Below are 12,411 nucleotides of genomic sequence, written 5' to 3' on the forward strand. Positions count from 1 at the left end.
TTAAATAAAATAAGGGGAATTTTGCACACCTGAATGAAAGTTTCCTCAGTTTAAGACAATTCTGTCTCATAATATCAGGCCACGAAACTTCATAGCTGGGTCTACCTTGGGGCATCCTAACAGCTACAGACTCTGCTAATAAGGGCCTGGTTGTCTCTGTTTTTTTATTTAAAATTCTTTGAAGAGAGACTCAAGCTCAGGACAATTTTTCACACCAGATGCAGATCCAATGATTCAGGATGATGGTCTTCTGGCCTCCCCCTCTAGCCAGGTGTATGGGCAAGGAGATATTGGTATCTCTGCTTCACTATCTATTAGCTTTGTCCTCGGGAACAAGCTGCTTCAACTTTTTAAACTTTTGTTTTTCTTGTGGAAGAGGGGGACTTAATAATATTACCCCTTTTGCCTGGCTGGGCTGGCTCAGTGGACTGAGTGTCGTCCCATGGACTGGGAGGTCCAGGTTTGATTCCTGGTCAGGGCACATCCCTGGTTTGCGAGCCTGATTCCCAACGGGGGACATGCATGAGGCAGCTGACTGATGTTTCTCTCTCTCCAAAAAAAAAAAGCAAGCCCTGGCCTGTTTGGCTCAGCGGTTAGAGCGTCAGCCTGTGGTCCAGAGAGACTCAGGTTTGGTTCCCGCTGGGGGTGCATGCCTTGGTTGCAGTTTGTTCCTGGCCCTGGTTGGGTCGTGTGGGTGGCAACCACTCGATGTGTCCCTTTCATGTAGATGTTTCTCTCTCTCTCCCTCCCACTCTATCTGAACAAAATATCAAAGGGTGTCCTCGGGTGAGGATAAAAAAAAAAAAAAATTACCCCTTTCAGAGAGTTAATTTTGAGAATAAAATTAGATCACACATGTAAAATCCTTTGTACAGTTCTAGACACAGAGTAAGCTGAGAGTAAATGGGAATAATCATTATCGTTATTATTATGGAAAAGACACTGTACTGGATGCTAGATGCATGGAGTTTCAAGCTGTAGTTCCTCATGATGAGACAGATCTCTGAGGCGCTTTCTCCTGTGGATTATGCAGGCATAGGAGTTTAGTTCATTTGGGCTCTGCTGTATTTATCCATCCATCTATCTCAGAGTCAGAATTCAGATGTGATAGTGTTGTCTCAAGCTTGCACGCTTATTCAAACTGAACATTTTGTCATATTTATTTGTCACAGGGAACCCCCCTGACTTGGCAGTTGTCTGATTCCATTCGTTACTATCTCCATGACTGGGAAACACATCTTAATCTAACCTAGCTGCAGTTTCCTCATCTGTAAAACATACATGCTAATGGTAGTTAATGCAGAGTTATGACATTAATGCCCCAGTATACAGTGTTCAATAAGTGTTAGGGATTGCTATTTAATAACATCATCTATTATTTATTGTGATAATGACTTACTAGGGACAGGGTATAGATGATCCCAGCTTAATATAGTTGTTTCTGACGATGGGTGAAGTGAGGGAGTGGGGAGTCTGAAATGAGGTCTTGCCAAGCACCTCTGTTTCCTCTTATACGGCCTATTTCTAGTAGTAGTAATGCCCTTTCTCTCCTTTTCCCATTCCTTCTGGAGGGGCTCTCACCCAGTGCCTCTGTCCCTCAGCATCTGAATTGTCCCTCATTGCTCCGAGCCACTTGCTACAATGTTGTGACAGATCACAAGTTCCTTCTCCTTTTACTCTTGGGGCAAGTCGGTGTCTGTCTGTTCGTATCTCCAGAACTAACGCAGGGCTGAATCCCACGGGTTTCATCACTGTGCCTCGCAACTGGGGTGGCACTTCTGGAACACTTTACTTCCCTTATCATTTCACTGTTCCAGGGGCAGGACCAGATCCTAGAACCTCAGAATGCCATGATGGAAAGGTCCTAACTCTATTCCCAACTCTGTTTTACAGAACAGTGAGCTGAAGCTCAGAGGGGGGAAGTAAAATGCTTCAACAGGTAGCCGATGGAGACGCAAACTTGGGTTTCTGACTCCCGAACCGAGAGAGGTTCCCGGCATCTCCCGGCTGTCTGTCCCTCGTGGCCTCTCTCACTGGGAGCGACTACAAAGCCAGGGAGACGGCAGCCACCCAGATAGATCCTCACGGTTTTGCGGACCCCTGGCCATGCCGTTAGCGCCGCGGTCGAGGGCAGCTCGGTTCTCTGGGGGCTGCAGGGCTCCCCTGGGGCTTGGAAAAATCCCAGGGCGGGCCCACGGGAGCAAGGGGAGCTTCGGGCTGCTGCGGGGCTGGGAAGTAAAAGGAGTCGCCCAGGGCGGGGAGGGCAGAGCCCCGGCTGGAGTGTGGGGAGTGACCTGGTAACTGGGCACTTGGAAACCCTTACGGGGAGCCCCGCGGGTGAGAACCGCGGCCGGCTCCAGGGCCTTACCGCCCGCCCCACCCCCGGCCCGCCGAGCACGGCTGACCCCGCCCCCTGGAGTCCGGTTCCCCGGACAGCCGGCGCCGCGCGCAGTGAGCCGATCGCCGCCGTCCTGTGTGCGGCACCCCGGCCGCCAGTGCTGCGAGCCCGCCGCGCCCACCGGTGCGTTAGGCTGCGGGCCGCGGCCGCCCGCACAGCATGGCCCGGCCCGTGCAGCTGGCGCCGGGCTCGCTGGCACTGGTGCTAAGCAGGCTGGAGGCGCCGAAGGCGGCGGGGGTCGCGGAGGAACCCGGTGGGCACGCGGTTTTCCGTGCCTTTCGTCGCGCCAACGCGCGCTGCTTCTGGAACTCGCGGCTGGCGCGCGCCGCCTCGCGGCTGGCCTTCCAGGGCTGGCTGCGCCGAGGGGTGCTGCTGGTGCACGCGCCCCCCGCCAGCCTGCAGGTGCTGCGCGACGCCTGGGGCCGCCGGGCGCTGCGCCCTCCCCGCGGCTTCCGCATCAGGGCGGTGGGTGAGTGCGGGCCGGAGGGAGGGGGCGCCCCGCGCGGCCTGCGGAGACCGAGTCCTGGTTACTGGGGTGCAGGCAACCCCTGGCTTAACCCTGAGGGGGCGGGAATGGGGGGGGTGATTGAGGGGATCAGAAAACAGGCTGGGTGGCTGGAGAAGGGCTGTCCTCCGACGGCCTTCCCTCCAGCGGGGACGCTGACGCTCCGGCCCCCAAGATAAGCCTGGCCGCTGTCCTGGGCCAACTCCAGGAGGCCCCCGTTCCTCAAATCTTTCAGCCAGTGGAGCGCACCGCACCGGTTCCTGGCCGAAGGAACTTTCTACTTAGAAAAGTGATGCTTTGAGGAGAAAGGCTTTGTGCTCTGGGAGCCAGAGGTTTGGTCAGGAGATAGGGGCCTCTGTCTCTGCTCCATGGGGGCACTAGGAGTTGGCCAGAATCTACCTGTACTTAAGTGGCTGCTGCTTTTTTTTTTTTTTTTTTTTTTAACTACAGACTTGGAGCAAAGTCTGTGGTTTCATATTCTGCTATATTGGGTGGTGTGGTGGTCTTGGATCAGGGCCTAGCGGAAGTTTTGGGGTCGTTAACTGCTTGGGTAAAAGACATGACAAATGGCGCTCTGGACACATCGCATCGACTACATAGAATTCCTCCGTTCCAGTCTTTTCAGAGACCCATTTGTCTGAAGTCAGACAGCAGCTTTTGCCTGTGTGAAATAGCTTCTCATTTGAGAAACTAAACCACTGCACCACTGAGTGAGTGTTCTCTGGCACCCGCCACTAAACTCAGGTGGGCTGGGGCTGTCAGCTCCCTCTAACAGCCTGGTTCTGTCTGTCTGCGTTTATGTGGGGTTGTGACGACAATTTGATGCTGTGCTGTTGACAAGTCACCAGTTGTTCCAGCCCTGAATTTTGACTCCTACCAAGGAACCCCGCTCTGTCTCAGTCCATAAATCCTCCTCCTCAGAGGAGGAGCAGCAAATAAAAAACATTTGTTTTAGCCCCCAGGGGAAAAGAAACAGGGGATAGCAAAAGGCACTGGATGTTGTGCATCACCTGCTCAGAGATGGTGTCTCTACATCTCAGGTTAAACCTTAACTTGTCACCTCCATGCATTACCATTCTGTCTGGTATTCCACCCCCCACCTCCACCCCCCCAACACACACACCCTTTTTCTTCCCTTAAGAGCAAAAAAGAGCTCATTTGCAAAGCCACATAAATGCATTTCATCTCCTTTTACTTGCAGGAGTGAGTGAAGAAAATAGGTTTTTGGCTCTGAAAGCCAAAATTCTCACAGGGGAAGGGGTCTTTCAGACAGGCTGGATGAAAAACTCTTTTCAGTTCTGTGTCCTGGGTTTTTCTGGTTTGAATTAGCGGTTGCATTCTCTGGTTCCCCCGCCCCCTTTCGAAGGGTGAGCATAGAGTGTATTGCAGAAAGGGGGTGGGTGGAGTAAGGGTCTAGACCTGAGGGTGAAATAGAGAGGGCTTGTGCTAAGCCAGAGGCAGCCATGATGCCACTACCTGGGGTCCAGCGAGCAGTGGTGAATGCTGGTTCCTGGGTTGGCCCGGTTTGCTACTGTCTGAAAGATGCAGTAGACAAAGTGAACGCATCACCAGGTGCTCTGATTCTCCACCACTAGGTAATGCTATCTCATTGCATAACTCAGAATGCAGTTGACACTGTGTTCTATGGAGTGTGCAACATAGTGGTCTTTACGCTGGGTCATCACCCTGACTTGGGTCTCTTGGCTGAAATTCTTTTGAGGTTTTTAACAGAGTACTGATAAAAATTAAGACATTTAGCTGGAATTTCTACAAAATCATCTATTGGGATATTTTGAGGAGCAAAATGGGGAAAGATCTTATTTGATGCAGGTCAGTGGATTCATATGGAGGGAGGTTGTTTTGAATAGAACGGCTAACTACTAGTCCGAGGTGTGGTCCTTTGGTCAGGTCAGAGGGGAGGAGTCAGCAAGGCAGCCCTTGGGCCATCTCAGAGTCCCAGAAGGTGGTGAAGGCTGGAGGGGCTGGCTTGCCCCAAAGGAATTGGGAGTTTCAGTCTGCTTGCTTTCCTGAATCTGGCAGCATTGACTTCCAGAAGCTGAAATGGGCTTCCAGGGAGGCAAGGGAAGAGCAGCTGTGCATTATTGCAGGTTTCGCACCATTCTTGTTACTTTGTGGGAACCAGCAGAATGCTAGAAGACACAAAGGGTCGATTTGGATAGACGAGTTTGGTGTTTTTGCTGTAGTTTTTTTTTTTTTTTTTTAAAAAGGCATAGGGAATATTGCCAGCCAGCCAGCTGACACAAAATGCTGGCAGGGAAAGAGGTATGGCCATGAGTTTAAAAAACCCACTGTGCTCCCCTGAGTCCTCCTGGGGCTTATGGGGCCTCATATGATATGATGATTGAGTGCCTTGGCCAAGTGGACAGAAGTGATCTGAGCCCCAGATGCAGACCTGAATTCTGCAGATACAGACCTGTAGAAGTTTGTTTAAAAAAATTTTTTTTTTCTTTATTGATTTTTAGAGAGAAAGGAAGGGAGAGGGAGAGAGAGATAGAAACATCGAGAGAGAACATTGATTGGCTGCCACCTGCATGCCCCCCACTAGGGATTTGGCCCACAACCGGGCCATGTGCCCTGCCCAGGAATCAAACCATCAAACTGATGACCTCTTGGTGCTTGGGTCGATGCTCAACCACTGAGCCACACCGGCTGGGCCCTGTAGAAGTTTTTATTCATGTTTTGTGCCTTTTCTTTCCCCCTTCACTTTCTCTACTTCAGCTTCCCTCTGGTGAGAAAATGTTTCCCAGGCTATTTCCCTAGACAGAGGGATGTAGGGTCTTTATTAGTTTCAGGTGTACAGGGTAGGCTCTTTAAGATGATAACTGGCGCTAATCTCCCTTTGTGCTCTAGTACTCAAGTGTTTTCTTTTTTCTTGTCTTTCTTTTAAATTAGCAAATTACATTAGCAGATGAAAGGGGTGTGCTCTGGAAACTGGAGGGAGACATCTGTTTACCTAGCTGAGCCACTGCAGGTGGTAGGGGTGGAGGACACCTGTATTTATTTGGGTGAATCAACTGCTACTCTGGGTCCACACCTACTAGGTAGGTGAGAGAGATTACCCTGAGGTAAGGGAGGAAAGGCCATTTGGCCAAACAAGTTTGTTCCCTTCTCATGAAATAGCTGAGGTATCGACTCTTTCATCCCCATCATGGCCTTCCATCTTTTTTCATCGAATAAGAATGCCTGTGGCTCTTTTAAAGTATTTGCTTCATTCCTTCATTAATGTGCCAGGTACTGTTCTAGGTGTTTCTGTGTTTAATGGATTGTTCATTCAGAGTTGCATGTCCTCAAGAAGAAAATGGAGTCAGTTTGTTTCCCCCCTATTCAGTTCAAGAGGGGATAGTTGAGTGGGGGGCTAGCTTCACAGTCTTCTCCATCCCACTGTGATACGTGTGAGCAGGTTCTGCCTCTGATTTAGTTGGACCAACATTCCCTGGTATGTGCTTTGGTGACGGGGAGAGGGTCCTACAGATCAGGCAGGTCAGGCTCGTGAAGGGGAGCTAATGTGAGAATCTTCCTACCTCTCCTCATGACCCTCCTCCCACCTGCTTCCTGAAACATCTCTGAGCATAGAGAGTTAATCAAGGCAAAATTACAAGTGCCCTGGAAGACTAGAATTTATGCTAGGAGTAAATGACTGATTTCAGACTCTCTTCTGGGATCTGGTATGGGAGAGGAACAGCTCAAGGGTATGGGTGCCTGGTTGTACAAGAGTTGGGCAAACATCTGAAATGCTGTCTGACTTATTCTGTGATTAGGGAATGGCACAGAGGAGTGTGTAGGGGTGATGAGGAGAGGGAGTGATCCAGCTCCTATTCTGTCTTGTTTCTGAGGTCCTGCCTTGAATGGCAGTAGGGCATCTTGTAGGTTTTAGTAGCCAGTGAAATTTACATTTAATGAAATGTACAAATCGTAAGTGTAACATTTGATTCATTTTTCAAATACATAAGTGAGTGTAACTCAAACTCCTAACAGGATTTAGAACATTATCATACCCCAGAAAGTTCCCTCTTGCTCTTCCCAGGCACCTCTGTTCCCACCCTCAGAAGTAACCAGTATAATGATTTAAAAAAATTTTTTTAAATTGATTTTAGAGAGAGAGGGAGATAGAAACATGGATCAGCTGCTTCCTGCACGCACTCTGCTGGGGGTCAAGCCTACAACCTGGGCATGTTCCCTGACCAGAATCAAACTGGTGACTTTTTGGTGCATGGGATGATGCTCGATCCACTGAGCCACACCAGCTGGGCTCTTCTGATTTTTTTAAACTATAAAATTTGCCTGTTCAAGAATTTCATGTGAATGGAATTATTAGTATGTACTCTTTTGTGTGAGGATTCTTTTCATTCGACTTCATGTTCCTGAGATTCATCTCTCTTGTGTTACTAGTTTGTTCCTTTTTATCACTGAGTAGAATTCCATTTTATGACTATACCACAGTTTATTCATTTTCCCTTAGATGGACACCTGGGATATTTCCAGTTTATGGTATTATGAATGAAGCCTCTGTGAATATTTATGTACAAGTTTTTTTTGTTTTGTTTTTTTTCTCTTATGCTTCTGCTTTTCTGAGTTCTCACCTAGGAGAGGAATTGCTAACTCACTGAGTAAGTTATGTTTAGTTTTATGAAATCTTCTCCCAAAGTGGTTGTACCATTTTACATTCCTACCAACAAAGCTGACAGTCCTGGTGGCTGCACACCTTTGCCAAAATTTGATGTTTTCAATCTTTATAACTTTAGCTATTCTAGTGGTATCTTGTAGTTTTTGTTCTTAATTGATTTTAGAGAGAGAGAGGGAGGGAGGAAGGGTGAGAGAGAGAGAAAGAGAGAAACATTGATTTGTTTTTCCACTTATTTATGCATTCACTGGTTGAGTCTTGTATGTGCCCCCACTAGGGATTGAACCTGTAACCTTGGCCTATTAGGACAATGCTCTAACGAACTGAGCTATCCTGCCAGGGCTGAACACACTTTTTCATGTACTTATCAATTTCCACTATGAAATGTCTGTCCAAATCTTTTGCTTTTTTATGGGATTATTTGTCTTTTTACTATTATTTTTTATTTTATTAATGTTGAGTTGTAGGAATTCTCTATATATTCTAAATACCAGTCCTTTGTTAGAGATATGCGTTGTGACTACAGTCTAGCCTGTGGCTTGCCTATTCAGTTTTACAGTGGTACCTTTTGGAAAGAAGTTCTCAATTTTGATTGTGCAATCTATCTATTTTCTCCTTTACTGATTGTACTTTTTTCCTCGTGTAAAGAAATTTTGCCTAACCCAGTGATTTTTTCCCCCATGTTTTCTTCTAGAAGTCTTATGACTACGTATAGGTCTGTGGTCCATTTTGAGTTAATGTTTATGAATAATATGAGGAATAGGTTGAGGCTCTTTTTTTTTTTTTTTTTTTTGCATATGCGTGTCTAATTGTTCAAGGACAGTTTGCTAAAAAGACTAGCCTTTCTCGCTGAATTGCCTTTGCAACTTGGTTGAAAACCACTTGACTTTGTCAGGGTCTGTTTCTATTGATCTTCAGTCTATCCTTCTACCAATACCACACTGTCTTATTGTACTTTATAGTAAGACTTGAAATCAGATATTGTGAGTCTTCCAACTTTGTTATTTCTAAAGATTGTTTTGGTTACTCTAAATTCTTTGTCCATAGACATTTTACAATCAGCTTGTCCCTTTCTTTCTTTCTTTCTTTCTTTCTTTCTTTCTTTCTTTCTTTCTTTCTTTCTTTCTTTCTTTCTTTCTTTCTCTTTCTTTATTGATCTTTAGAGGGAGAGGAAAGAAGAGGGAGAGAGAGAGAGAAAAACATTGATGATCCCTGGCCAGTTTGGATCAGCGGTTAGAGCGTCGGCCTGTGGTCCAGAGAGACCCAGGTTCGGTTCCTGCAAAGGGCATGTACCTCAGGAAGAGAGAGAGAGAGAAACATCAATGTGAGAGAGACACATCGACTGGTTGCCACCCACATGACCCCAACCAGGGCCGGGGACAAACTGCAACTGAGGTACGTGCCCTTAGCGGGAACCAAACCTGGGACTCTCTGGTCTGCGGGCCAGTGCTCTAACCACTGAGCAACTGGCCAGGGCCCATGTGGTTATCTTAAAATACTTTGTTTCTCTGATGAGGTTTCTAGTTTGTTTGTTCATTACCAGCATATATTTTATTTTATCTTTCAGCATAGTCATATCAGCTTCTTTAAAATTCTTATACTTCTAACATCTCAGTCATCTCAGGGTGAGTTGGTCAGTCTCATTGGTTGCCTGTTCTTTGAGTAGATCACATTTTCCTATTTCTTTAAAAAATATATATTTTTACTGATTTTAGAGAGAGAGGAAGGAAGAGGGAGAGAGAGATAGAAACGTTGATGTGAGAGAGAAACATTGATTGGCTGCCTCCTGCAAACCCCCTACTGGGGATCAAGCCGGAAACCTGGGCATGTGACCTGACCAATAATCAAACCAGCGACCTCTTGCTGCATGGATCGATCATCAACCACTGAGCCATACTGGTCAGGCATATTTTCCTATTTCTATATTGTCTATATTGCGGATTGCATCTCTGACATTATGAATGACATGGAATATTATGTTTCTCTGTACAGTGTTGATTTTTTGGTTTATTTTGTCAGGAAATTCATTTAGCTGGACTCAAAACTTTGAACTCTATCTCCCTTGCAGTAAATGGCAGGTAAATCTCTATGGTGGGCCTCTTGTGACCCGTGCATGTGTAGTTCATCTTTCAGCCATAAAGTCAGGCTGAGTTTATATGAAAAATATGGGGTTTCATCTCTGTAACTCAGTCTTTTCCAATATCACTTTCCTGCTATTGTGGCCACTCCATACTGTGTCCTTAGATTCTTTAAGTCAGTAAGACTTAAAGTTTGAGCCTCCTGGCCTAGCTCCTGATGGGGCCTGTCTTTAGGTGAAGAGCTGTAAAAAATGGGAAACATCCAATGCCATTTCTTCCAAGAGGACCTCCTCTCCAGTTCCTACCTGGTTTTGATTGCTTTTCAGTACCTTCAGGTAAAGGTGTTTATAGTTTGTCTAAAGTTATAGTTGTTGTTGGCAAGAGGGTTGGTCTAATAGGATCTCCTTCACCATTATTGGAAGTAAAACCCCAGGAATGGCCCTGGCCAGTTTGGCTCAGCGGTTAGAGTGTCGGTTTGCAGTCCAGAGAGACCCAGGTTCGGTTCCCGCGAAGGGCGCATACCTCGATTGCAGTTTGTCCCCGGCCCTGATTGGGTCGTGTGGGCGGCAACCACTCGATGTGTCCTTTCACATAGATGTTTCTCTCTCTCTCTCCCCCATCCCACTCTACCTGAAAAAAAAAAAAAAAAAGGAAAAATGTCCTCGGGTAAGGATAAAAAAAAAAAGGAAAAATGTCCTCAGGTGAGGATAAAACAAAAAACAACACCCCCCCCCCCCCCAGGAATGAATGTTTTTAATTCCTGTCTTTTCTCCTCTTCTACAATGTCATTCTGTTGATGACCAATGTCTAGACCTTAAAAAAACCTAATAGTCATGACAAGATCATTTAGACTGTCACCAAGAACAAATGCCTCTGTTCCATCTCTTCCTTCCCCCAGACAGATCTTGGTTTCCGCCCCATCTTTTCTAGCTTGATTATCCCTGTTCTTCTGTTAGGTGGTATGCTGGAATAATTCTGCCCATTTTGCAGATAGGATACAGAATAAAGGCTGTGATTTGACTGGTGTTGCTTGGGTTTCTTGCCGTCCTTGGATTCCCCGCCGGTCCTCCAGGGTCACTGCGAAAGGCCCTGCTGTTTCCACCAGCGCTCACACTCCCAAGAGGCTCTCAGATTGCTGCCAGGCCTTTGGTCCAGTCCAAAGCCCAGAAAATGGCAGAAACAGCTGCTCTGACCATGCCCCTGCTCTCACCTCCCCCTTCCCACCCATGATCTTTCCAGCCATATCTGTCTGGCTTTGTTCTGCCAGATGTTGCCTTTTACCTTATTCTGTGCAGGGGCAGTTGAAGGGTTCAGTTTGAAAGAGCCAAAGGGCTCACAACAGGGTGTCTTGTAGGCACATTGTTGTTATCAAGTTGGGTGATGTATATGTAGCATCTGGGCAGTTAATGAGTATCTCTGGCTCCATGTTTTGATTAAGCAACTGGTGAGTAGGGGAAGACACCTCTAGTTGCTGCCATGTAGTATCAGGGTCCAGTGGGATGAAAAGGATCATTAACCTAAAAATCAACTTAGATTCCTCCACCCTTTTTCTCCTGCCCCAGGCCAGTGAGTCACCAAGTTCCCTGAGGCTCAACTCCTCCGGGTCTCTCAAATCCATCTCTTCCTCTCCGTTTCCACTGCTGGGGTTTTGTACACCCAAGATCTCACCATTTCCCACAGGAATTAGGGCTCCAACTTCCTCCCTTTTTGCAGTATCATGTCCTGTGTGGCCCTGTACACTCAGTTCATTCTCCATCCTGCAGGTAGACAGCCTCAAGACAATCTAAAATGCAGATCTGATTCTGTTCTCCTCTTCTACAATGTCAGATCCCATCTGCTGCTTCCCTGAGCTTTTCAGGAAAAGTCCAGAGCCTTTAACATGCCCTGCAAGGAAGGCTCTCTAATCCAATTCCACCCTAAGCCTCCTCTTTCTTCCCCTTCAGAAAGGCGCCTGCCTTCCTGTATCAGTCAGGGTTCAATCAGAGAAACAGAAGCAGTATGAGACAGATACAAGAAATTGACTCTGTGTGACGGTGGGGGCTGGCAGGGCAAATCCAAAATCTGTAGGTCTGGCCATCATGGTGGCAGGCTGGAAATCTCAGGCCCAGGCCAAAGCTGCTATGTGTAGGTGGGATTTCTTCAGTTCTGCTCTTAAGGCCTTTAAGTTGATTGAAAACTAGATTTTGTAGGATAATCTCTCTTGCTAATCACATTTATAAGATAGTGTTGCAGCAATGCCTGGGTTAGTGTTTGAAAAACGAAGTTGTAGCATATTCAGGATGACATATAAGACTGACCATCAGACTTCCCTTTAGCAAGTTTGTTGGTTAGCTGCAGACATGGGTGCTCTCCTCTTAACGAGCTGGGCTCTCACATAACTGTTCTTGCATGCTGTTCTCTCTGCTGGGTGTCTGAGTTCGGTGCCCCTTGGCTTCCCTCATGCTTGCCATGAGTAGAGTCTCCTGTCACTGGTGTACTTAAATGTCTGTGGGTCTTCAAGGAAAAGCAAACTATTGAGTCATTCCTAAGTTTTAGACATTTTCATTCTTTCCTCTACTGCTGAGAGGTGAATGTCTCAGCACGTTTGTTGGTCAGCTCCAGGCTGTATGTTTTTTGTTTTTTTTTTAATCCTCACATGAGGACACTTTTCCTTTCCATTTTTTTGTTCAGACAGAGTGGGAGGGAGTGAGAGGAAAAGAGAGAGAGAAACACTGATGTGAAAGGGACACATTGAGTGGCTGCCACCCACACGACCCAACCAGGGCCAGGGACAACTGCAACCGAGGTA

General features: G+C 46.9%; 1 protein-coding gene across 1 annotated transcript in view; it reads left to right on the forward strand.

Moving 5' to 3' along the window:
• Positions 1 to 2,557: 2,557 nt before the first annotated feature.
• STOX1 (storkhead box 1) overlaps positions 2,558 to 12,411 on the forward strand; it is a 65,672-nt gene continuing 55,818 nt past the window's right edge. The window contains exon 1 of the mRNA XM_036265654.1: positions 2,558 to 2,867. Coding sequence (XP_036121547.1) covers positions 2,558 to 2,867 — 310 coding nt within the window. The remainder of the gene's footprint in view (positions 2,868 to 12,411) is intronic.

This window comes from Molossus molossus, unplaced genomic scaffold (assembly GCF_014108415.1).
Source record: "Molossus molossus isolate mMolMol1 unplaced genomic scaffold, mMolMol1.p scaffold_m16_p_17, whole genome shotgun sequence".
NCBI classification, from domain to species: Eukaryota; Metazoa; Chordata; class Mammalia; order Chiroptera; family Molossidae; genus Molossus; species Molossus molossus.